We start from the raw sequence: 24,765 nt of genomic DNA on the forward strand, positions 1-24,765 counted from the left end.
GTTATAGTAGGTACCTATCTGTAGAGAAAGAATGAAAGTTCATCGTAGATGAAGACTACATACCTAAATACAGTACTTTTTATAAACTAATGCCCTCTTGTTACCCGCTATCCTTGATATCCAAGACTAATTTGATATCTATACTAATATTATAAAGCTAAAGAGTGTTTCTTTGAACGCGCTAATCTCAGGAACTGGTTCGAATTGAATAATTCTTGGTCTGCGTTGAATTTATCGAGGAAGGCTTTAGGCTACCTATATAACATCACGCTGCAACTATAAGGGGCAAAGAAATAACTATTCCACGTGGACGAAGTCGCGGGCACCGCTAGTTTATAATATATAAAGACTCGAATAAATAAAACTGTAACTAAATACATTGTCATCGCGCATAAAATGTTTGAATAAAATATTGTAATTTTAATTACAGCTAGCAATTCCTAATAGGGGTTCATTCGATAAAAGTTTATTGAAGGACGCTATTAAATCATGCAAATGAAATGCATTTAATATTGCAAATAGTCGGAAATGAAGCGGTGCCCCATATTGCAGGTGGAAACGCAACTCGTAAAGAAATCAATGCCTTGTCGATGGCATCAACCATCGAAATAGTCACAATAGCTTGCATTTTCTATTTGCCAGCACGAAATTGTGGGGTGTTCGCAACGTGATAAGCTGGAGCGGAAAATAAAAAAAAAGCTCCAATCAAAAGCTATGTTCTAACAAAGTATTTAAACATCATCATTATTAAATCCGAAATACTAATATAGGTACGAAAAGCACAAACTAAATACTAAGGGACACTTTTAAATAAAAAAAATATAATAAATAAACTCTGTGCTAGATTTAGGCAGAGAAAGTAGAGGGTCATGTCTGAATCTCGGGATGTCAGGCAAACACCATGATAATGTAATAATACATGATTGATGCAGTCTTTGTAATTTTTAAATGACGGCCTTTGTGGCGCAGTGGTAGTGCGCTTGTCTGTGACACCGAAGGTCCCGGGTTCGAATCCCGGCCTGGGCATGATGAGGAACGAACTTTCTCTGATTGGCCTGGGTCTTGGATGTTTATCTATATAAGTATTTATTATAAAATATAGTATCGTTGAGTTAGTATCTCGTAATACAAGTCTCGAACTTACTTCGAGGCTAACTCAATCTGTGTAATTTGTCCGGTATATATTTATTTATTTATTTTATTTATTTAAATCCTTTTCACTAATCTGTACAAATCGTAGTACATACGTAATACGTTATCCAGTAAAGTGTAATTTCTATATCGCAAACAGTTATATGGAAGCACTTCCTATTGCTTTTAATCCCATAATAGGGTTATATGCGAAAATTGCTCAGGAATTTCTGTTAAACTCAGTTTAAAGTGATGGATGATATGATATCCCCATACGATAGAGAAATAGTTCAGTTTTTTACAATTAATTCGTTGAATCGATGACAATCTGTTCCTACGGTCCGCTATTGATCTTTTTGCACTTCATTATTAATGGTGGTTAAAAAAAACACTAGCCTCTCTGCCCTCGGCCTCCGCGGCCCTTCGACACGTGCTCGTAAAGACCCAATCGATACGTGTCTCGCGATACGTTGCTACGGATACTCTCCTGTTGGTAATATTGTATGGAACAATAACATTTCGGCTACGCGTACTATGGGTCACAGCCGCGATCGCTCAGCTGGCGGGTAAGCCGATTTTGAAATTAGAATGTTATTTCTTTTTTATTTTCGCAACCATTGTGTGCGAGTTTCGACTTTTTTTATGGTTGAGGGCTGTGGATTCTAGCCATTTTTGCCTTGATATATGGTAATTGTAAATAATTTTTATAAGTATAAAAATATATATACATATATATTAATTGCTGTAAGTCGCAGATCTGCTCATGTTTTTTCGTTTTTCCCGTTCTCGTGAGAATTTCTAGAGTTTATTCAATACAAACAAAAATATTTTTTATTTATAATTTATAATGGATTGTATGACATGCTTTCCCTTTGCATTTAGAAGTTATGTACATAAATAGATTATAAAAACTAAACAAATCATTAACTTCATTAGGATTAGTAGAAATTAAGTAACGTATCGTACTCAATATTCTCATTATATTTTCAAAAACTAATAAGTAATAGGCGACCAACATATAAAATGTATAGAAAATTAGTTGACAGTTGGTAGTTACGTAAAACAAGTACTTAAATATAAATTTACGAATTACTTTAAGTTAAAAGAGAAACAGTTACTTATATAAATTTTACCAATACCTAATTATATTTTATATAGTAATACTAATACTTTTTATACGTAATTATACGTACACTAACACCTAATTGAATAGGAGCGTGTTTACGATCGCGGCGCCGTCCTATGACATTTGTGAGAGTGAAGTCAAAGTTGGCATTCGCAACTTCGGAACCCTACAATGCGCGTGGCCCGACACGCTCATGACCGGATTTTTTTAATATGTTAAAATTTATATTAACTACGAATATTATACATATTCCTAAAATTTCTTCTTTTTTCATAAGTGAAATAAAAAGTTCTGAAGCACCAACCAAGTTCTACGTGGTGCGTGACTAAAACCTACGTTTCGCGCCACCAAGTGCTATAAAATCATAAAAGGCTTTAACAAACAACCTTTTTGTAACTTTTACCATTAATAGGCGAAGGCCACTTGTGTGGTTTCTTTATTTATTTATGGTAGATACACAAGCTCCAGTATAATTTTGTTTTAGAAAAAGTGGCTCCTATATAATTTTTATTTTATAATCATGGTTTCGTTCACGTGAATATACTTAGGTCTTATTTTATAACTATTAATTATTCCCGGGTGGCTTTGCTCTCATTCAATTTGTAAGATGATTCTTAACAACTTACTTCAATATGTAAGACATCAAATATCGCATTTGATTAGTCTTTTAGAATAGTTATTCGCGTTTATCATACTTCGAATAAAATACAGACAATCTCATACCCAGACACCAATCTTAACGTATAACCGCAGAATTTTTAATTCTAATTCTGATATAACATTTCTTTCGTCACAATCACCGGATCTATTATATTTTTCTAACCCACAAATAAGGTAACAACGACAGCTGACACTGCGCATGTGAAATTGTAATTGCGCAATCCGCCCACGCCGTGGGTGTAATGAACCCCTAAAATCTATGGAGTGTAATGCCTTCTATCATCCTACGTGCTCCAAATTAATTGGTTGTATAAAGATCCATCCACTAAAGATACTCGGACAAATAAAAAAAAATACCATTAAACATCGAAAGTTTTTAAAAATAGACTATGGTAGGTACTTGGTGCTACACGTACTTGGTCAGTTTTAATCTGTCCTTGATAAATCTATACTTATTACCCAAGCAATATAAGTACCATACAAATTACTGCAATCATAGTGTACAAAAAGTTTGTTCGTAACATTTTTACGCTTGAGTACGTCTTGCCTTGTCGACTCGGCTGACTATTACACCGTTCGCAATTAAACTCTTTCAATGACATTACAAAATATACAATGTTCAGATATCTGTGGATGTAATTTTTCGCCTTTATTGTACGAACCACTTAAATTTGATATTTTTAACCGCGTCCTCCAGCTAAACTTGGAGATTTTAAAGGGAAGTTTTAATAAAATCTCGCTTCCAAAAATTTAATATTGGATGTGCTGCTTCCACCACTTTTCATCTACCCTCGTGGGTTACCTAGCCTGATAAGATTATCGAATCCCTAGTGAGTGGTTTTCAACGCTGCGCTGACACACTCTCGAAACTCTTTGGCATTTATTTATTTTTGGCAGCCTCTATGGAGCAGCGGTAGTACGCTTCTCTGTGACACCGGATGTCCCGGGTTCGAATTCCGGTCAGGGCATGATGAGAACCGACTTGCTCTGATTGGCCTGGGTCTTGGATGTTTATCTATATAATTATTTATTATTAAATATTATATTGTTGAGTTAGTATCTCGTAACACAAGTCTTGAAATTACTTCGAGGCTAAATCAATTTGTGTAATCTGTCCCGTATATATTTATTTATTAATTTGACACGTTATACACAACATCTGTTACCAAAATCATCCTTCTGACACCGCACCTATTTCCAACAAATAGTGCAGCTACAAATATTACAGTTCTGTGTGATACGAGGACTCAACGTAACCATATCGCTAACGCAATGACACAATAAGGTACACATGGCGCCGGCCACGGCCTTACATGGCCACAATCGTTCTATTGACTGATCACCGAGCATATGTTGACCAACATGCGGTTCCAATGTTTACGCTGCAAGGTTTCCTATTCATAAAACTTATTTTACAAACACGACGACCACCCGTTGATTTTGATTGACACAGATTTCGCGGTTCATTGACGTCTAGTGATGTATCTTATCGAGTTGAATCGATTTAGAAATGTCTATTACTCCTATGCATTATCTTTATTTCATGTTAAGAACTGCGCGACTTTGCTATATGAGAACGTAGGAAATTGGGCAATACAATTTAAATAAAAGGTTTTAGAAAGATTAGTTTTGATTTCCTTTTTAATTGTATGCTTTGATCATAACTGATCGTTACATTAACTGCTTGCAATATACGATATAAGCTAAGCATGTGATTGCATATTTTGCTATTTATATCCTGTTTTATTAATGTAGTTATTTCTTTGCATAAAAATACGTGTAGTACGTATTTTATAATATCTATAACACATCTAAATACATTTTTTTCACACAATACTTCACGTCTCACTTAAATTACAAGTCACATTCTTTTGGAGTATTGAAACTAATACTGAATTCAATTTTCAGTCCACATGTATCACCAGAAAATCCAAATCCGTCTACATCGGGCCTTCAGACAGTCACGCCAGAGAGAGACAGCATGAGAAAGAATGAAGATGACAGCAAGGATAAAGAAAATGAAGGCGCACTTTCTGACTGGGTGTCGGGTGGGCCCATTGGCTCCAAAGCTGCTGTTCTGGTCTTCCGATCATGTGTCTTAGCGTCTAGGACTCCATCAATGGAGTCTACAACAAAAACTATAGGAAATAATACTGGTACAACAATACTGCTGAACAAGGCAAAGAATATGGCAAAGAGATTAGTAGCTGAACCTCATTCCTTTAGTTATAGACCAAAGACGATTATGCACGATGTTATGGAAACTTTTGGCAATGGCAATAAATTTTCTACTCAAGCCTATGTAGTTAGACATGTTAGTGATGCAGAAATGCCTGAAACAGAAGTGGTTGAGGAACAAGGACATGAGCCGGCAGAGCATAAGAGAGATATAGAAGATGTACTTAATGACCTTAGCAAGATTACGTTGAAAAAGCATTTGAATATTGAAAACACTACTGCAAATATCAAACCTCCAGAAGATCCACCGCCTCCTCTAAAAGGTGAGTAAAATACACGATAAAGTTTTTATATAAAAAAATACTAATAACTTATTGTCTTGAATACTTTAATTTTTAATACTAAATAAACAATGAGTATTTTCTACAAAACACGCATTGTTCTAGACCAGAAAGAAGAGAAGAAAACCAAAAAAAGTAAAAGTAAAAACAAGAAAAAGAACTCCAGTAATCGGCCGCCGTCGCCAGTTTTAGACAGTGATGACTCCGAGCACTTACTGGTGAAGGAAGTCGATAGTGTCAAGGTCTGTTTTTTTTATGCAATTCTTGTTTGTGAAACTAAATGCTAGATTAAAAAAGTCTAGATGCGATTATTCCATTACTACTATTTGCTACATCACTTTCTCTCATCTTAATGCGTAACCTCTGAAAAGTATAACCTATGACACACAAGGGAAAGCGACTGTACCAATTGAACGAAACCTTCCACCAGGTATTAGACAGTTCGCACATGCCTGCGCGCATCCTGAAGGTCACATACAAACTAGTAAACACTGAGACGAAGCTCCTCCACCGGCTGCTCCAGGCCCATGGGTTACAGGAGGCTTCACCTGAATCCAAAGACTTCAATCTGCTCTGGTCGGGTCTACACCCGAAACCTGATGTTTTGAGGGCGTTAGCACCGTACCAAAGAGTTAACCATTTTCCAAGGTATTTTAAATCTGTATGTATTATTTTATGTGTATGCTTTTATCTCACTACGTCGGAAGTAGACTATTCTTCAGGTGCGTGTTTTTCTATCTCTTTTTACACAATGTGTAGCCTAATTGTAATTAAACTTTTGCTCAATTTAGATAAAATTGCTGTAGTGTATTTAGCAGCATGTACTCTTTTGATTCTGACTGTAGCACAAGTCATTAAATATCGCTATCTGATGCTAATCTCAAGTATAGATTTCTATAATTTATAATACCAAAGGCTAACAAAATAAATAATCAACAGATCATACGAGTTGACTCGCAAAGACAAACTGTTCAAGAACATAGAGAAGATGCAATATTTTCGCGGCTTGAAACATTTCGATTTTGTACCCACGACGTTCCTAATGCCTGCTGAATATAAAGAATTGTGTTCCACACATTATCGTACTAAAGGGCCGTGGATCGTGAAACCCGCTGCTTCGAGCAGAGGCAGAGGGATTTATATTGTCAATACAGTAAGTAATTGTGGCTTGTTTCTCTCTCTTGTATCCTTATATCCTACCTTATTGCAACTACAAATATTAAAAAAATAACTCATCACTTTTTAAAAAAATTATCAAGACAAACAGGCTGAATGTTCTTCCTTTTCCTATGAAGTGTGACCCAATGAATTTTTTGTTTGTATATTTTGTTATGTATTTAATTTAAATAATGGTATTCAAATTAACTTTTAAGATTTTGAACAGGTTCAATCCTTGTGTCGTTCCGTAATAAACTTTTATTACTACGCCATTGGCATGATTGATCGGAGTTATATGTGTTACTTGTTTCTTAATGTCAAACTATGTGGTTTAACATTTGTCATTGTTTTCAGCCAGAACAAATACCTAAAGGCGAGAACGTGGTAGTCGCAAAATACATCGACAAACCATTACTAATTGGGGGTCACAAATGTGATCTTCGATTGTACGTGTGCATGACTTCCATTGACCCTCTTCTTATATATCTTTTCGAGGAGGGTCTGGTGAGGTTTGCCACAGTGAAATATGATAAGACCAACAAGAACTTATGGAACCCGTGCATGCATCTCTGCAATTACAGCATCAACAAATATCACACAGATTATATCAAGTTAGTCGTTATTTCTTATATTTTACGTTTTGCCCTTAATTTTTTGTACTAATTATGTTAAAGACATTATTTTAATCTATGTTATGATAATAGTAATATCTAATAAAAATCGTCATCGTTTTGGCAAAAGGTTAGACCAAGAGTACTCGAAACCCACGAAATTGCATGAGGAGAATTATGAATTTGCATGAAGCGGAATAATTATGCAGGGATCGTGGAAAGATGTAGTCTCTGCCTACATCTCCGGCAAAGAGGCGAGATTTTATGTATATAGTAAAATCATTGGCACTGTTTTATTAAATGTCACTGTGTGTAAGCATATCCAGACGAAACAATTTTAAGGCCACATTAATACTACCTCCAGAAATACAACTGCAAACAGCTTATATTTTAAAAAAATAATTATATGTGAATATGCACAAATTTTCCATTTTCGTACATAACCTACTTGAATAATTTTTCGCAACAGATGTGACGACCCGAACGCAGGTAACATCGGCCACAAATGGACATTATCGGCATTACTTCGTCATCTTCGCAAGCAGGGCAGGAACACCACAGCCCTCATGGCGGCGATAGAAGACCTTGTGGTCAAGTCCATACTCTCTTCAGCACAAACCATCACAGCTGCCGCGCGAGTTTTCGTTCCAAACTTCTTCAATTGTTTCGGTTTGTATTATACCATTTTTCTACGCTTTGTTGTTTGTTTTTTTTTTAACCTTAAGGTGTATGTAAGTTGCCGAATTACAGGAAATAATTATCCAATTTTGTTGACAGAATTGTTCGGCTACGATATTTTAATAGATGAGATGCTGAAACCCTGGTTGCTGGAAATAAATTTATCACCAAGGTGAGTAAGGTTTTGAGAAAATCAGGAATGTATGAAAATCAAAATACTTTTGCCACTACTGCCAGAAGAAAGACAGGCAGCTTATTTTTTAGTTTGGCAGCAATATTTATTAAAGATTATAAGTACCTATAAGTTAAGCCATATTTGCGGGTTTGTAGTAATAGAAAAAGTGTATACTGAATAGGTCATCGTTATCTGAATAAGGATTGTTGATTCTCGATTTAGCGTACGAACCATTGCTACATCTCTACAAATGTCAAACAATAGAATCTCCATCATTTGTCACTGTCAAAAATAAATCAATAGGAATTGTAAGCCAAGAACATTGTTGTGTTTTATTAAACTAAATAATTTGTCAACAAATTTGCGTTCATTGCAAATAAAGGAGAAAAAAGAAGATTAATGAAATATAAAAACAAAATGGCACACAGATGGAGGGAGGAGGAAACAGTCGCTTTTGTAAATATGTACAAGCAATCCAGATGCTTATGGGATATCAACGATAAACATTATAAAAACCGTCACGCGAGGCTGTCGGCACTTAAACTAATGATACAGGAGCTTGAAATCCCTGGATTAACAGTGTATGATGTTAAAACAAAGATAAAAAACTTGCGGTCGACATACCATCAAGTTGTGAAGAAGGTACAAAATTGTCAGAAAGATGGTCATGTTTATATCCCTCGTTTGGTTTGGTTCGATACTTTTAGCGAAATCGTAAACAGTGAAAAGACGAAGAACGTAAAAGAGGAGTCTTCAAATGTGGTAAGTAACACTTGTAACTGAATAGACAACATTTAATTCAAATAGCTTTGCAAAACTTGTTTAAACTCTTTATTTTGTAACTATGATGTCTGTAATATTGGTGAAAGAAAAAAATTGCTGGGTTAAAAAAATACTATAGTTTAGCCAATTTCCGTAGGGATTATGCAACATCAAAATTGTGCAAATTGAATTTGGCACAATATATGTCTTTTAAATTAAAATGATATTTTCATAAATATTTTTTGATATGCGATTTTTGTAGGTAGAATGAAAAAAAATTATTTTGATTTCAGAGTTCGGATAACGTCAATGAATCATCTACCGATGAGTACTTTGACAGTCCACACACACAAAGTCCAGAACCAGACAATGACAATTACGAAAGCAAAGCAGAAATCCACTTTGAAGAAGTCAGCAGCTACAGTCCACCTAAGAAAAAGCAAGCTACCGTGTCTAAGGACAAAATAAACACGTTATTAGAAAAGATCAAGAGATTAGAACAAGGCATGTCTTCTCAGACCACTGGCATAAACGATTTGGATGAATTCCAGCTGTTTGCAATGAGCATAGCGGAGCAATTGAAGCAGCTACCGTTAGTATCGGCATTACGTTTACAAGTGGAAATACAGAATCTTGTATCGAATGAGAGGATCAATGCTACAAGTCAAAGTTGCTCTAAAGATTGAGAGTTTTGGTGTAATTTTACTGACCAGTTGAAAGACAAGATCTGATAATGTGGTGTAGCATTTTAAATGCCAAGTAACAGTGGTAGAATAACTTTTTTGCCTCCCAAGTTATTCACGTTCTCCCAGGGATCAGAAAATAACTATTGTTTTCTGTTGACACCAATCACGGGATTAATGACAGGACAGCATCTATCAGAACAGTGTCAACTCTGCCTATTAATTGTATAAATTAATTATTAAACTAATTATTTTTTAAATATTACATACTCATAGATATTATTGCATAAGACATTCCTACTGGCTACTGTTAAATCATAGTATTTATAATATTATAGCTTTTATTAAAGAGCAATCAAGAAACAACAATCTTTGGTGCTTTTTTTTCATTTATTATTATTACTTCATTTGTAATCAAATTAACCAATTTCTATTTACTGACATGGTTAAACGGGGTTATAAATTAAATTCATTTTCCAAGTTGGTTGACAAATGCACCCCAATTTTAAAGATAGATAGATAAGAAGCTGGTCAAAATATTTTTTTATTTTTCAAATTTATGTCTTTTACAAAAAGATTGGCCAACTTTTTTTACTATTGGCATGTTATGGGTTGGGAATTTTTGTATGCAATATTTATAACTGCTGTTTAATATAGGAACAATACCTATGTATAAATTTGTCATTACTTTGGGGCATTTCTAAAGATTTCCTTCTGTAATGGCATACTAACTTAATTGTATAAAGATCAGGATTTATATCTAAGGTCTTTGGCCAATAAAAACAGTATTACAGGTTAATATTGGCATTACTAAACTTGCTTGCATTTAGCCATTATTATAAAAAGGAGAAAATGTTCCAATAACTTTTATTTTAACTTTGGACCATTCACGGCTTAACATACTTTAAGGACAGATGTTTTACGTTACTAAGTTATAATTTTTAATTATATGTAGATGGATATATTTTAAGTTTATTGATATTCAGAAATCTGTAGATAAGCTACTGCATATTGCAAATAAAGCGTAATTTCTATGTACAGTATGTAATTTTATTTTTACCATAACTTATGAATTAATTTAGATAATGTTGATGGTTGAGTGGTAATGCTAATGATAATGCTTTTAGTATTAAGTCCGCTAATTGTGCTATAAATTTGTATTTTATGCAATAAAGTTTAAATAAATAAATAAAGTTACACCATATTCCATTATCATCCTAACGGCGTTGGTCCCGATCGTGTCCTGGGTAGGAACCATCGTATGCCCACAATCCAGGAAATAAAAAAAGTTATTTAATGTCTTGTTTTTTGAGTTCTTGTTCTGTTAATGACTCATTTTACATGATCATGCTGTGTACAATAAAGTTGGACATTTTACACTATATGTACATTTCCTAAGGATGATAATGCAATTTTGTAATCTGTCTGTATCTGTCCTACCTTGATAAATAAATAAAAAAAGTCGTTTCACGAAGCCTTAACATTTCTTGATGCACCAGCGTTCTTACCTCAACGGTAGCGGTGCCCAACCCAGCCTTATCGAAAACTAATAAAGCTGAGATTCACGAGTTTCCTACGATGTCCTCGGGCAAAGTAAGCGTGATCCTATTGTAATGAGCCGGAGAATTCTACCCGTCGTTTCGACATTATAAAAATTAACCTAAAGTTCAAGATTTAGGTAACATAATGCCATTAAAATTTTTAATTTCCGATAGATTTAGTAATCCTACCTTCCACCGATGCCGTGTGAAGTTACATGTCCTTTATATCATTACATAAATCTAAATAAATACCAACAGCCTAGCGTGCGAGAGTCCACTAGACGCACGGGTGAAGTCGGCATTGCTGGCGGACACGCTGACGCTGGTGGGGATGCCCGCCGTGCCCACCAAGATGGAGGCGGTCAACAACTCGCTCAAGATGCGCATCGGGGCGGTGAGTCGTCATGTCTAGAGAGCATTGAAATACTTAATTAGTTTTACATTCATTCAACATTTTTTTAATTTAGACAATGTGCATTCGTCCACGATTTAGATTTAATGTGAATCTATATAGTGACGTGTGGTTCCCGGCACCAATAAAAAAAAAAGAATAGGACCACTCCATCTCGATCCCATGGATGTCGTAAAAGGCGACTAAGGGATAGGCTTATAAACTTGGGATTCTTCTTTTAGGCGATGGGCTAGCATCCCGTCACTAGTTGAATCTCAGTTCTATCATTAAGCCAAATAGCTGAACGTGGCCTATCAGTCTTTTCAAGACTTGGCTCTGTCTACCCCGTAAGGGATAAAGACGTGATCATATGTATGTATGTATGTGAATCTATATTTGTAAATTGACGTCCGATGAAAATGCTGCAGTGTTGATTGTTGAGTTTTGTTGGAAAACGGGACTTGGCTTATTCTTTTATTCACAAGTATCTGAGAGATTTGATGTATGAAAGAATAAATCCAAAATTAGAAATCTATCTCTTCATCAGTAAATGCTTATAATTAACACGAAGTCCGCCTATTGTACTTTACAAATTGTAATTGTTACAATAAATAATAAATAAATAACTATTCCCTCGGCAGTGCCGACGCGTCCACTCGGCTGAGAACGTGTGCCTGACCCGCAAGCCTAACGGGGGCGGGTCGGCGGGGCAGACCGGGCCGGCGCCCGTGGGGGCCAACGGGGCCGCTTTGACCGGGGAGGAGATGAGGCTGGTGAGGGCCGTGAGAGCCCAGTACGCGAGACGAGGCGGCTTCGTCAGGATATTCCCCAGTCAGAACTCTTGGCAGAAGTATTCTCAGTATTTGGGTGAGTTTGTTTTGTAGTTTTGTGAAGGTATCTAGCTGTTGATTTGGCTACCGTGCTGTGTGGTTTCCTGCACTTAAGAATACAACCACTCCGTGGATTTCATAAAAGGCGACTAAGGGATAGGCTTATTAACTTGGGATTCCACTTGCAGGCGATGGGCTAGCAACCTGTCACTATATGGATCTCAATAACATCACGAAGCCTTACAGCTGAACGTGGCCTTTCAATCTTTTCGAGACCGTAGGCTCTGTCTATCCGGCATACATATAGTAGTGACTGTATGAGCTGGATACCCAATGTACGAGAGACTTAGTGAAGTTAATTACTCAAACTTTTCACAATATCGAACACAGTGACTTGCCACTTTTTACTTAATTATTTAGTTCCTTTATTGTTTGCCGGTTGACTGGAAGGGATCCCTTCATGGGATAAATCCGCCATTGCAAGTGATTTGTTTTATAACCAACTATGTACTTACTATCTTGTTACTACCTATATAAACTATACAATAAAGATATTACAAACAAACAAACATCGAATGCGATATCAGCTCAAAAAGATTAGCTGAAAACAAGAGTGAGAAAACAATAGTGTCCTGTCTCGCTCAGACCCTGTTTGCGGCGTGCCGGTCTGCTCGACGTCCCTAAACAACAACGCGCCGTACAACGTCGTTCAGCACAATTACAATTGTCTTGTAGAAAATCTTTAACAGTTGTCCTGTCCTGTCTCGCTCAGACCCTGTTTGCGGCGTGCCGGTCTGCTCGACGTCCCTAAACAACAACGCGCCGTACAACGTCGTTCAGCACAATTACAAATTGTCTTGTAGAAAATCTTTAACAGTTGTCCTGTCCTGTCTCGCTCAGACCCTGTTTCATATAGGAATTTATGATTATTTAGGATATTTATAAATAAAACACATTCGAGCTTCGCTTGCATGATGACGCAATCCCAAACTGATTTATTGTCTTTGTAAGTGTTTAGGTGGCTATCGAGTTATGAGTCATTTATAGGTAGTAAGTAAAACAACCGTGTTAGATGAGTGAAGTTGAATGACTGAATTTTATTTCGTTAACTGTTCACCACAATAGTCCCCCCTTTTTTTTTTTTTAAAACAAAAATATATACAAATGCAATACATACTGACAACAACAAAAAGAAACAAAAAATATATATATATAAATTGTCCGAATTTCACATTTTATTATTTATTACACTTTCACTATTTGCGTTTTTCACTTTTCGCTGTCATTCTTATACGTTCTGGGGTCCGTGTGTTCCATTGTTACAGCACTGTCTGGGTACCATTGGTATCGGGGCTTGAGTCTGGACTTGTCTGTTATCGATGTGCCTGAACACTTTGTTGTAGAACCTCCCTCTGCACCTCTTGTATAGATACCACAACACAATGACGGCGACGACGATGAAGAGTCCGCCAATCGCGATGTCGGTGTTTGTTGCGCTGTTGGTTCCACCTGACCCGGCGGCTGTTTGGGCCACCACGATTTCTTCCTTGCCACCCCAATTGCCCATATTTCCGAAGATCGCAATTTTTGGGACGATAACTTGAATGGTGTGTGAAATGCGTGAAAAAATTGTTTCGTTATGTCGCTACAATTAATCATGTAATACTTATTTGCTCATTCGTTTTTGCTGACTGTGATCTATAGCAAATCGTATGACTGGGCGTATGATGCGGCCTGACCTCGTTCTGGTTACCTTGTCTTCGCTATTTTCCGCTGATTTATCAGATTCGTTGTGCCTCTGGTCACTTTTTAAGTGCTCTAAAGGTTCATTCACCTTTTCTTCGACAAAAATATATGCAGGTTTTAATCTGTCTATAGATACTGTTGAAGTTTTCTTCGGTAATTGAATTATGAAATATTTTTCGTTTTTCTCTATGACTTTGTATGGGCCTTCATAAGGTGGTGTGAGCGGTTTCCTCACAGCATCCGTTCTAACGTAGACATATTCACAGTTTTTCATATCGGGGTGAACAAATGTTCTGTGGGTGGTGTTGTGGTGATTTTCATTGAAAGGGCTTATCTTTGCCATCGAATCCTGTAGGGACTGTGTAAACGTTTCTGGCGATGAAATTTGAGTTTTAGGGTTCATGAATGTTCCAGGAAGTCGTATGTTAGTTCCGTATAGCATTTGTGCCGGGCTAATATTTTCTTTCAACCGTAAGGCTGCTCGTAATCCTAAAAGTACTAAAGGTAGTTCTTTTGACCAGTTTGTCGTGTTTCCTCGCGCAACTAATGCGGTTTTCATCGACCTATGCCAACGCTCGACCAAACCGTTTGATTGTGGATGGTAACTAGTAGTCCTGATTTTTTTAATGCCGAGTAGTTTAGTCAAAACATTGAATAAATCTGACTCGAATTGTCGTCCTTGATCTGATGTTATTGCGTTTGGACATCCGAACCTTGCTATCCAGGTGTTAACAAAAACTTCCGCTACTGTCTTCGCCGTTATCTCTGCTACCGGTACAGCTTCTGGCCATCTTGTAGCCCTGTCTATCATTGAAACAATATATCTATTGCCGTTCGATTCCGGCAATGGTCCGACGATGTCTATGTGCACGTGATCTAAACGCGCTGTTGCCGAAAAACTTCCAATTGGCGATGAGTTGTGTCTATATATTTTACTTTTCTGGCATGATTCGCAAGCTCTCGCCCAATTTCCGATGTGTGTATTCATTCGTGGCCAAAAGTAATGTTGTGATACCATTTTCTTCGATAATCGCACTCCGGGGTGAGTGATGTTATGCATAGTGTCGAATACTTGTTTTCGAAGTGAATTCGGCACATATGGTCTCAATTGATTTTTAGAATTTTCACAATACAAGTATTTATTCCCGAATAAATGTATTTTCTTCCAATTAAGATTGCTTTTATGCAACAGCTGTTTGAGTTCGTAATCATTGTTTTGAGTATCTGCTATCTCACTCCAATCCACAGGTGAAGGACAATCTATTTGTTCGACTCGTGATAATGCATCGGCTACCGGGTTCAGGTTACCGGCGAGGTGACGTATGTCTGTTGTGAACTGTGCAATGAACTCGAGATGACGTAATCGCCTTGGGGATTCCTTTTTATTTACACCGTTTTGTTTAGTAGTGAAGGCATAACATAGTGGCTTGTGATCTGTGTATATTATTAGCTCTCTTCCTTCTACATAAGGTTGAAAATGTGTTATTGCCATGTAAATTGCCAGTAATTCGCGATCGTATGTACTGTACTTTGATTGAGTCTCGCTTAAACCTTTTGAAAAAAATGATAGCGGTTTCCAAATGTCATTTTCATATTGTTGGAGAACAGCGCCGACGCACGTTTGTGACGCATCTGTCATGAGCGATAGCGGGGAGTGTGTCGTCGGTGACGTCAATGTAACCGCGTCGCTTAGACTTGCTTTACATTGATCGAATGCTTCTAGTGCCTCCGGGGTCCATTGGATTTGTGTCTTGTCGTTTTTCTTGGACCGAACCAGATACTTGTTTAGTTGAGCTTGGTATTTAGCTGCTTGTGGTATGTTATTTCGGTAGAAATTGATCATACCTAAAAATCGACGTAATTCCTGCACGGTACTCGGAGTTGGATATTTATTTATTGCTTCGACCTTCTCAGGTAACGGCTTGATACCATCTTGCGTAATCAAATAGCCCAAAAATTCTACTTGCGACTGACCCAACACGCATTTGTCTCGATTTATTGCAATGCCATGTTCATCCAACCTTCTGAATACTTCGCGGAGGTGTTGTCGATGACTTTCAGTCGACGATGAAGCCACAAGTATATCGTCGATATATATGAAAATGAAGTCCAATCCCGCTAAAACTTGATTCAGGAATCTGACGAAGGTTTGTCCTGCGTTGCGTAAACCAAATGGCATTCTAGGGAACTCAAATAGGCCAAATGGCGTGATTACGGCGGTTTTTTCGACATCCTGAACTGGTATTTGATTGTAGGCTCTTTTTAAATCTATTTTAGAATATATGCTGGTTCCTGGTAATAGGTACGTGAAATCTAATACTCTCGGGATAGGGTATCTATCCGGTACCGTGATTGCGTTTAGTTTCCTATAATCGCCACAAAGCCGCAACTCGCCGTTTTTCTTCGTAGTGACGTGTAAGGGGCTGGCCCACGGGCTCTTGGAGGGTCTACATATACCAGTTTCTAACATCTGCTCAATTTCTTTTTTCACCCTTAAGTATTTATCAGCTGGTAATGGCCTGGATTTTGAGTAAACTGGGTGTCCATCGGTAATAATTTGATGAACAACGTTGTGTTTTGGTTGTGATAAAGCGTCGAGAGGTCTCAAAATACTTGGATAATCAACCAAAATGTCTTCATACTCTTCTGTTAATTTGATGGTCCGCAGTGTAGGCGTGCTTGACTTCATGAATTTTGCGTCCCTCTGAAGTCCAGTCGTGCCATCTATCAGGCGTTTGTTTCGAAGATCCACCAAAATATTATGTTTTTCTAAAAAATCGGCGCCTAATATTGGTTGCGTAATGTCAGCAACGATGAAAGTCCACCTGTACGGTCGTCTCATATTCAAATCTAGAGTCAGCGTTTTGTCACCATATGTTTGTATTACGGTGCCGTTTGCGGCGTATATTTTATATGTGTTATCAGTTTTCAGTTTATTCCCTCTTTTCGGGATTGCGGAGATGTTGGCACCTGTATCCACTAAAAAACGGTATCCACTTTTTCTGTCGATAACGCATAGGCGGTTTGATGGTGTAATAGCGCTGACGACCGCCTCTGTCAACGCTGTATTTAGTTTTCCGACGGCCTCTTCCAGTTGCATGGTTTTACACAGTTTCGGGCTCTATTTCTGTAACGCAGGTGATATTTACATAACCAATTGGGGCTATCGGGTGTTATTCTAGGTCTCGAACGGGATCTTGAGCGCTCCGAACTTCGGTTTCTATTGAAATTGCGACGTCCGTAGTTATTTTGAAATGAGTTTGACTTCAAGGCTGCTATCTCCATGGTTAACTTACTCATTTGATTTAATATTTCTATCATAAGTTGTGGTTGCCCGCTCGACACTTCCGATACTTCAGCTGACCTTCCTTCTAATATTTTATCTGCAATAATGGCAAGATTATCAAGTTTCTGATCTTGACTTACCATTAATACGGCTCGCACGTGATCAGGGAGTCTTGATAGCCATAGACTGTGTAGAGTCTTATCACTTACTTGACTATTGCGTGCTAATTCCCTCATACGCCTCAACAGGGAAGATGGTTTTTGGTCGCCTAACTCCATTTCACCGACCAACTTTTGAAATTGACGTTCTTCCGACTCTTCATAAACAGACAGCAATCTTTCCTTGACAGCCTCGTATTTCTTCTTTTCGGGAGGTGCCGTTATGATGTCGGTTATCTGCCTGACAACTTCTTTGCCAATTTTTGACAGCACCATAGCATACTTAGCTTCATCACCTTGCTTCTGAGGAGCCATTATCGCCTCGAACTGAGCAAACCAAACTCTGGGCATCTCGACCCAAAAATCTGGTATCTTTGACGATATGCCGAAGGCTGCAATTTCTGTGTTGACATTGCTGGTGCTCGGCGCTCCGCATCCAGGAGTTCCGGGGGTGCAATTTCCACTCGTATTCATGTTGCGCGATGGATATATGCCTCTTGGAACGAAGTCAGTGAGAGTCCCTTAAGGAAGGCTGACAGGTTGTGCAGTATAATTATCGTGACACGAAGATAACAAAGAAAATTAAATCACAAGTTAAAATCGCGGAACGTGTTACTATGTTACAAAACTAATCGGGGTCACCAATGTAAGTGTTTAGGTGGCTATCGAGTTATGAGTCATTTATAGGTAGTAAGTAAAACAACCGTGTTAGATGAGTGAAGTTGAATGACTGAATTTTATTTCGTTAACTGTTCACCACATCTTGTATGGCCGTTACAAACTGTTAGTCTCTTGACAATGACATTGACACTAATATGACACAGACCCTGTTTGCGGCGTGCCGGTCTGCTCGACGTCCCTAAACAACAACGCGCCGTACAACGTCGTTCAGCACAATTACAATCTGCTGATACACTCGCACGTGCTGCCCCACTTCCAGAACGCGCTGGTAGCGACCAGCGTCACCGACGCGCCGCAGAGGTCAGTTTTTCTTGAGCAGGCGTATCTATATGTATTTATAACTATGTAGTAGCCTGCCGTGTGGTTCCCGGCACCATTACAAAAAAGAATTTACAGAAAAGGACCACTCCGTATCTTTCCCATGGATGTCGTAAAAGGCGACTAAGGGATAGGCTTACAAACTTGGGATTCTTTTTCTAGGCGATGGGCTAGCAACCTGTCACTAATTGAATCTCACAATTCTATCATTAAGCCAAATAGCTGAACGTGGCCATTCAGTCTTTATAAGACTGTTGGCCCTGTCCCTGCCCTTGTTGGCCCGCAAGGGATATAGACGTGACCATATGTATGTTTGTATTATGTAGCTGTGCCCGCTACTCTGTCCGCGTGGAATAGTTAGGTTTTTTTGGGTATCATTTATTTTTGCGAAAAGCCTCCTCGCCTTTATAAATTTTGATTACCATAAAAACGGTTCTAGTGAGTTCGTCTTAAACGATAGACATAATATACTGTCTTGGACGATTTTTTAGATTATTACAAGAGGAATTATTCTTTTGTTCATATATTTTTGGTATCTTGAACCGTTTTCGCAGCGTACGCAACGGAAGCTCTCAAGGATGAATAATTTTCCCCCGTTTTTTTTTCACATTCTCCATTATTTCTTCGCTCCTAATAGTTGCAGCGTAATGAAATATAGCCTAAAGCCTTCCTCGATAAATGGTCTATTCAACACACAAATAATTTCAGTAGTTCCTGATATAAGCGCATTCAAACAAACGCAAAGAAATATGTCATCTTGCTTTTTACCAACAGTATTTTCAGAGATCGTGGCAAGTGGAAAGATGTAGTCTCTGCCTACCCCTCCGGGAAAAAGGCGGGATTTTATATATGTATGTATTTTCTGCCAGGTTAAAACGCTACGAAGCGGTAACAGTGACATCGACCGCTCCAGCAATCAGTCTGGAGCAGCCGGTGTCGGCCAACCAGCAACACCTGGACACGAGGCGCGCCAAGGACCTGGTCAAACGGCAGCTGCTGGACGGCATGAGACTCACGTGAGTGGCATTGGTTGCTGTGAGAGATGTGTGTCATCTTTGGATTACATTATCAATAGCTCCAGCAACCAGAAGTATCAGCAACACCTGGACACGAGGCGCGCCAAGGACCTGGTCAAACGGCAGCTGCTGGACGGCATGAGACTCACGTGAGTGGCATTGGTTGCTGTGAGAGATGGGTGTCATCATTAGATAACATTATCAATAGCTCCAGCATTCAGAAGTACCAGCAACACCTGGACACGAGGCGCGCCAAGGACCTGGTCAAACGGCAGCTGCTGGACGGCATGAGACTCACGTGAGTGGCATTGGTTGCTGTGAGAGATGTGTGTCATCTTTGGATTACATTATCAATAGCTCCAGCAACCAGAAGTATCAGCAACACCTGGACACGAGGCGCGCCAAGGACCTGGTCAAACGGCAGCTGCTGGACGGCATGAGACTCACGTGAGTGGCATTGGTTGCTGTGAGAGATGGGTGTCATCATTAGATAACATTATCAATAGCTCCAGCAATCAGAAGTACCAGCAACACCTGGACACGAGGCGCGCCAAGGACCTGGTCAAACGGCAGCTGCTGGACGGCATGAGACTCACGTGAGTGGCATTGGTTACTGTGAGAGATGTGTGTCATCTTTGGATTACATTATGAAGTAGGAACAGTGACTCCAATAGCTCCAGCAATCAGAAGTATTAGCAACACCTGGACACGAACAATGTGGTCAAAACAAATTTTGAGTTTCATTGTGTGTAATGTGCTTAAGAGATATTGACATCGGCGAAGTATTTTAAGAATCTTATTTTGCTATGTATGTGAATTTTCATAATGTGGAATGTCGTTTAACTCGCTACGCTAATTTTAGTTCCATAGACAATCGTATCTGCCTTCAGCGCAAAAATGGTCAGTGGGGTTTTTGACACTTTAACACTATTGATTATTGCTATATTTGTTCTATCATATCTTGGGAACAGCATAGATTAAACTGAATCCTGAATTAACATCGTTGCAAGAGGAACATCGGAATCCAGCTCCCAAAGCATATCAATACTACAACTGTACAAAGATATAGATGAAAAACAGAGGACAAACAGAAGGAGAGGGGGGTAAATAATAAAGCATTATTATATTATTATGAAGCATTATATATATATATATATATATATTTGACGGCCTCTGTGGCTCAGCGGTAGTACGCTTGTCTGTGACACCGGAGGTCCCGGATTCGAATCCCAGCCAGGGCATGATGAGAAAAGAACTTTTTCTGATTGGCCTGGGTCTTGGATATTTATCTATATAATTATTTATTATAAAATATAGTATCGTTGAGTTAGTATCTCGTAACACAAGTTTCGAACTTACTTCGAGACTAACTCAATCAGTGTAATTTGTCCCGTATATATTTATATTTATTTATTTATTTTCAGTATGGGCGAAGGTCGTCGCGCATTCGGCCTGTTTCTCACCTACGTTCTGAAGCGGATCTCGTCTCCCGCCAACGAGCTGGCGGTCAGCCACGCCGCGTTGGTGCTGAAGTTCCTGCGCCGCGCGTGCTCCACTCTGCGCATGCCTTACAATGTAAAGGTGACGCTTGGGGCGCTTGGCGTGCATGACTCTGTGCACTTCTTGTTGGATACCGGCGCGCGCGCATCGGTTATTGTGAAAGGGATTGTTATAAGTGTTTTGGTTATAGCGTCTATAATGGAGATATTGGTGTTTTCGATATTGAGTGTCTGATTTGGGAATTATCAAGGCGGGGTGGTTTTAGATAAGCAGCTGAGCGTAAATTTCGTCATTTCATATGTAACTTAAAATGTTAGTGACATCTTTGAACCGAATAACGGCTTTAACGGGCTTTTAACTAATAAACGAATAACTTATAATCTTCTTAAATATAGCCAAACGGCTGAACGTGACCTGTTAGTCTTTTCAAGGCTGTTGGCTCTATCTATCCCGCAAGGGATATAGACGTGACTATATGGATGTATGTAACTAAAAAATAAATTTGTATATATATATATTTATCGCTTTTACGGACCAAACTATGATGAGAGAGCCTACTTGTTTGTACTTAGTAAGAATTAAGGTCGTCCTTATTTATCGACAAACTCTTCTTATTAAACAAGAATCAAAAATCTAATTTATACCGAATCACTTCGCCAATGTCGAGTACTTTTATACCTTTTCATCATTCAAAAAGAGGTCCAATATCCAACAAGCCTGCACAAACAGCTTTACTGCACGAATGCTTGGTATAGGTACATTTTTTATTTATTTATTAATAAATACACTAGAAGGTGATGTGTGTATATAAGTACTTGTGTTTTTAATTGTTTTTTTTTGTAGGTTGTATGTGTTTTGTTATTGTAATTAATTGTAGTTGCATTATTTCAATAGTTAATTTCGCTAGTGATTGGTATAGTTAATCAAAAGTGAATGATATCTATATTATCATGTTTTGTCTTTGAATGTTGTTTTTTTTTCCAATAGTTAAGCTTGTTTTTTAGTTAAGTAGCTTAAACAATTATTCTTTTCTTCATGCCTTCAGCCGTAAAGTTACAACTTATGTAATGATAGTTGTATTCTTGTGATTTTGAAGTTTAAATTTTATTTTTCCATATCAGATCATAATTTTGAAACTATTCGCTGAGTACGTTTACAACCAATAATCAAGATTAATTATTATTTTATACATGATGGTCAGATGGGAGTCGCTTTGTGATAAAACCTGTCTCACCCAATCCAGGATCCACGGTCAAAGGCATACCCGGGCTTCTCACCAGAGTGGTGAGGATGCAACCAAAATTAAAGCTAAGAGGAAGAATAAAGATGTATTACACACTCTTTGGCTGGCGAAAAAAATCCGACATTTTGTTCCAACTTATATGCCGAACATTCTAAGATCGATCAATATACTAAGAATAAATCTCGAAATGTTTTCTAGGGTCCGCCGCCGAAGATGTGCGACAAGGACAGATGCGCGGTGATCGCGAAACAGCTGAACGACTTCCTGTACATGTACTACCGAGAAACGGACCTCTATACCGACAGCGAGGATAAGGAGGGATGCGTATCTAATATACACTTTGCCCAGTTTCTCTACTCCGCGAGGTAGGTTTCTCACAATATTATTTTTTTTTTATTTCTCGGTAACTCATTATAATGTAAGTATTTACTACCGAGAAACAGACATCTATACAGTCAGCGAAGATAAGGAGGAAAGATGAAGAAGAAGATACACTTTGTGCAGTTCCTCTACTCTGCGAGATAGATTTCTCATAAAAATAATTTTCCTTTATTTCTCGGTAACTCATAATTATGTATATGAGCTACTGAGAAACGGACATCTATACCTACAGCGCATGCAAGGTAGACAGAGCCATCATTACAAGGAAGGATGCGTATCTTACATACACTTTGCCCAGTTTCTTTACTCTACGAGGTAGGTTTTCACAATACTTAACCAGTCAAATTCAAGTCTGAACTTACTTCTATGTTAACTCAATCTATGTAATTTGTCCCGTATATATTTTTCTCCATTCCCCCTCTTAAGATAAAGAAGGATTTCCTTCGCACAGTTCCTCTACAAGGTTGAAAAAAAATTACTATGAAAAATTTTAATTTATGCATTGTAATTTAGCAATATCTACATTTCCCAGCGAGGCGGACTTGGAAGACGTTCTCCTACTCCTACTGAAGATCGAGAACCAAGTGACCACGTTCTTGGGAGACAACCGCAACCCGTTCTGCGTGGACCTGCCGCCCAGCAAGCTCAGCGAGCCGCCCACCAAGCACACGCTGCTCAAACACCTGGCTTGCCTGTCTCCAGTCAACACTAGGAGATATCGGTGAGTGAATACGATCCAATATGAAGAAGGTTCTTCCGCAAAGGTTGCGGAGGTCAGACGGGAGTCGCTTCGTGTAAAAACCTGACTCGCTTTGTTCAGAATTATGGTGAACCGAAGTTTCTCGCCAGGAGGATGATGGTTGGTTAGTAAATAACCTCCCGAATAGATGACATACAAAAAATCACGCCTTTTTCTCGGCAGAGAGTACATTTTTTACTTGCCACGATCATTGCATATTTTTTCAGATAAATTGTTAATAAATTAACCATCTAACAGTGGCATTCATGGCAAGTGGAAAGAGGTAGTCTCTGCCTACCCCTCCGGGAAAGAGGCGTGAGTTTATGTATGTATGTATGTAAATATATACGGGACAATTGATACACATTGAGTTAGCCTCAAAGTAAGTTCGAGACGTATGTTTTGGGATACTAACATACACATACGTACGTCTATATACCTCGCGGGGTAGACAGAGCCAATGGTCTTGAAAAGGCTGGTACTAAGTCTAACACATAATTAACTCAAAAATTAAGTTGAGCGATTGAGAACATAACACTGAGAGCAATTAAATTATCTTTTCAAACTACAAAAATTCAATTCAACGTCATTTCTCGCTCCAGTCCATCCATCACCGAATCGTTCAAGTACGAAGAGGAGCCGTCGATGTCGGAGCCCGAGCCCCCCGCGCCGCCGCCCTTCACCACCTCGGACCTCGTGCTCAAGGACTCGCTGAAGGAGGAGAAGCCTCTCAACATGGCGCTCAAGTATGCCAGGTCCTAGCGAGGGTGATGCCGTTCGCTTATGCCGGCTGTGACCAGTGGCCTGATTTGGAGTAATATTTACGCCTTTTTTCCCTAAACTACTAAACTAATTTAAACTCGAAATTAAAAGTACAAATCTTTAAAATATTTTGCGCGCTAGCTCCTCTATTCTGCGCGACTTTAGTGCCCGGCGGGGCCCATATCTGTTTCATATATATTTTTTTTGTCACCATGGAAACTTATGGAGTGCAATAAATGATTGAGTTAAGCATGGAACACTTTCCACTTTTTTTAAATTTAATTTACCGAGATCTGAGTAATTTTTACTTGTAACATTATATGTACTATACCTAACTATAGCCTATTGGTCACACGCTGAAGAGTTCGTAGCTTTTTCTCGCTAGAAATTCGCCTTTCGTGCCTAAATAGACATCAGCATATCTTCAGAAATAGCAAATAGTTAATATGAAGCTGATTCAACGAAGTGCAAAGGGGGTTGTGAATTTTTCACATGAACTTTAAGATTATTGCGGATTACTTAAAAAAGCTGTCTGCGTGTAGGTATTATTGGACAAGGGAAATTAAATAGTACTTTATTCAGGATCTGTTTAGAAATAGCGTTAAATGCGGTTCGAGTTTTCGACCTTAATTACCGTTTACGAATTTAGCGCGGCTCCCACTTCAATACT

At 38.4% G+C, this 24,765-nt stretch overlaps 2 protein-coding genes across 2 annotated transcripts; both read left to right on the forward strand.

Moving 5' to 3' along the window:
- The first annotated feature begins 1,665 nt into the window (after positions 1-1,665).
- On the forward strand, positions 1,666-24,113 carry LOC106137883 (uncharacterized). Its single transcript, XM_060949224.1, has 16 exons — positions 1,666-1,697; positions 4,826-5,418; positions 5,542-5,678; positions 5,867-6,084; positions 6,376-6,589; positions 6,949-7,205; positions 7,675-7,874; positions 7,983-8,055; positions 11,303-11,438; positions 12,077-12,302; positions 18,280-18,436; positions 19,324-19,470; positions 20,895-21,045; positions 22,412-22,578; positions 23,127-23,315; positions 23,936-24,113. The coding sequence occupies exons 1-16, from the start codon at positions 1,666-1,668 to the stop codon at positions 24,093-24,095; spliced, it is 3,057 nt and encodes a 1,018-aa protein (XP_060805207.1). The 3' UTR covers positions 24,096-24,113.
- Positions 8,083-10,525, forward strand: LOC106137885 (uncharacterized). The gene is made up of 2 exons (XM_013338821.2): positions 8,083-8,820; positions 9,114-10,525. Exons 1-2 carry the CDS (start codon positions 8,458-8,460, stop codon positions 9,504-9,506), a joined length of 756 nt encoding a protein of 251 aa, XP_013194275.1. The 5' UTR covers positions 8,083-8,457; the 3' UTR covers positions 9,507-10,525.
- Positions 24,114-24,765: the final 652 nt, after the last annotated feature.

Source organism: Amyelois transitella, chromosome 18 (assembly GCF_032362555.1).
Source record: "Amyelois transitella isolate CPQ chromosome 18, ilAmyTran1.1, whole genome shotgun sequence".
Classification (NCBI taxonomy): Eukaryota; Metazoa; Arthropoda; class Insecta; order Lepidoptera; family Pyralidae; genus Amyelois; species Amyelois transitella.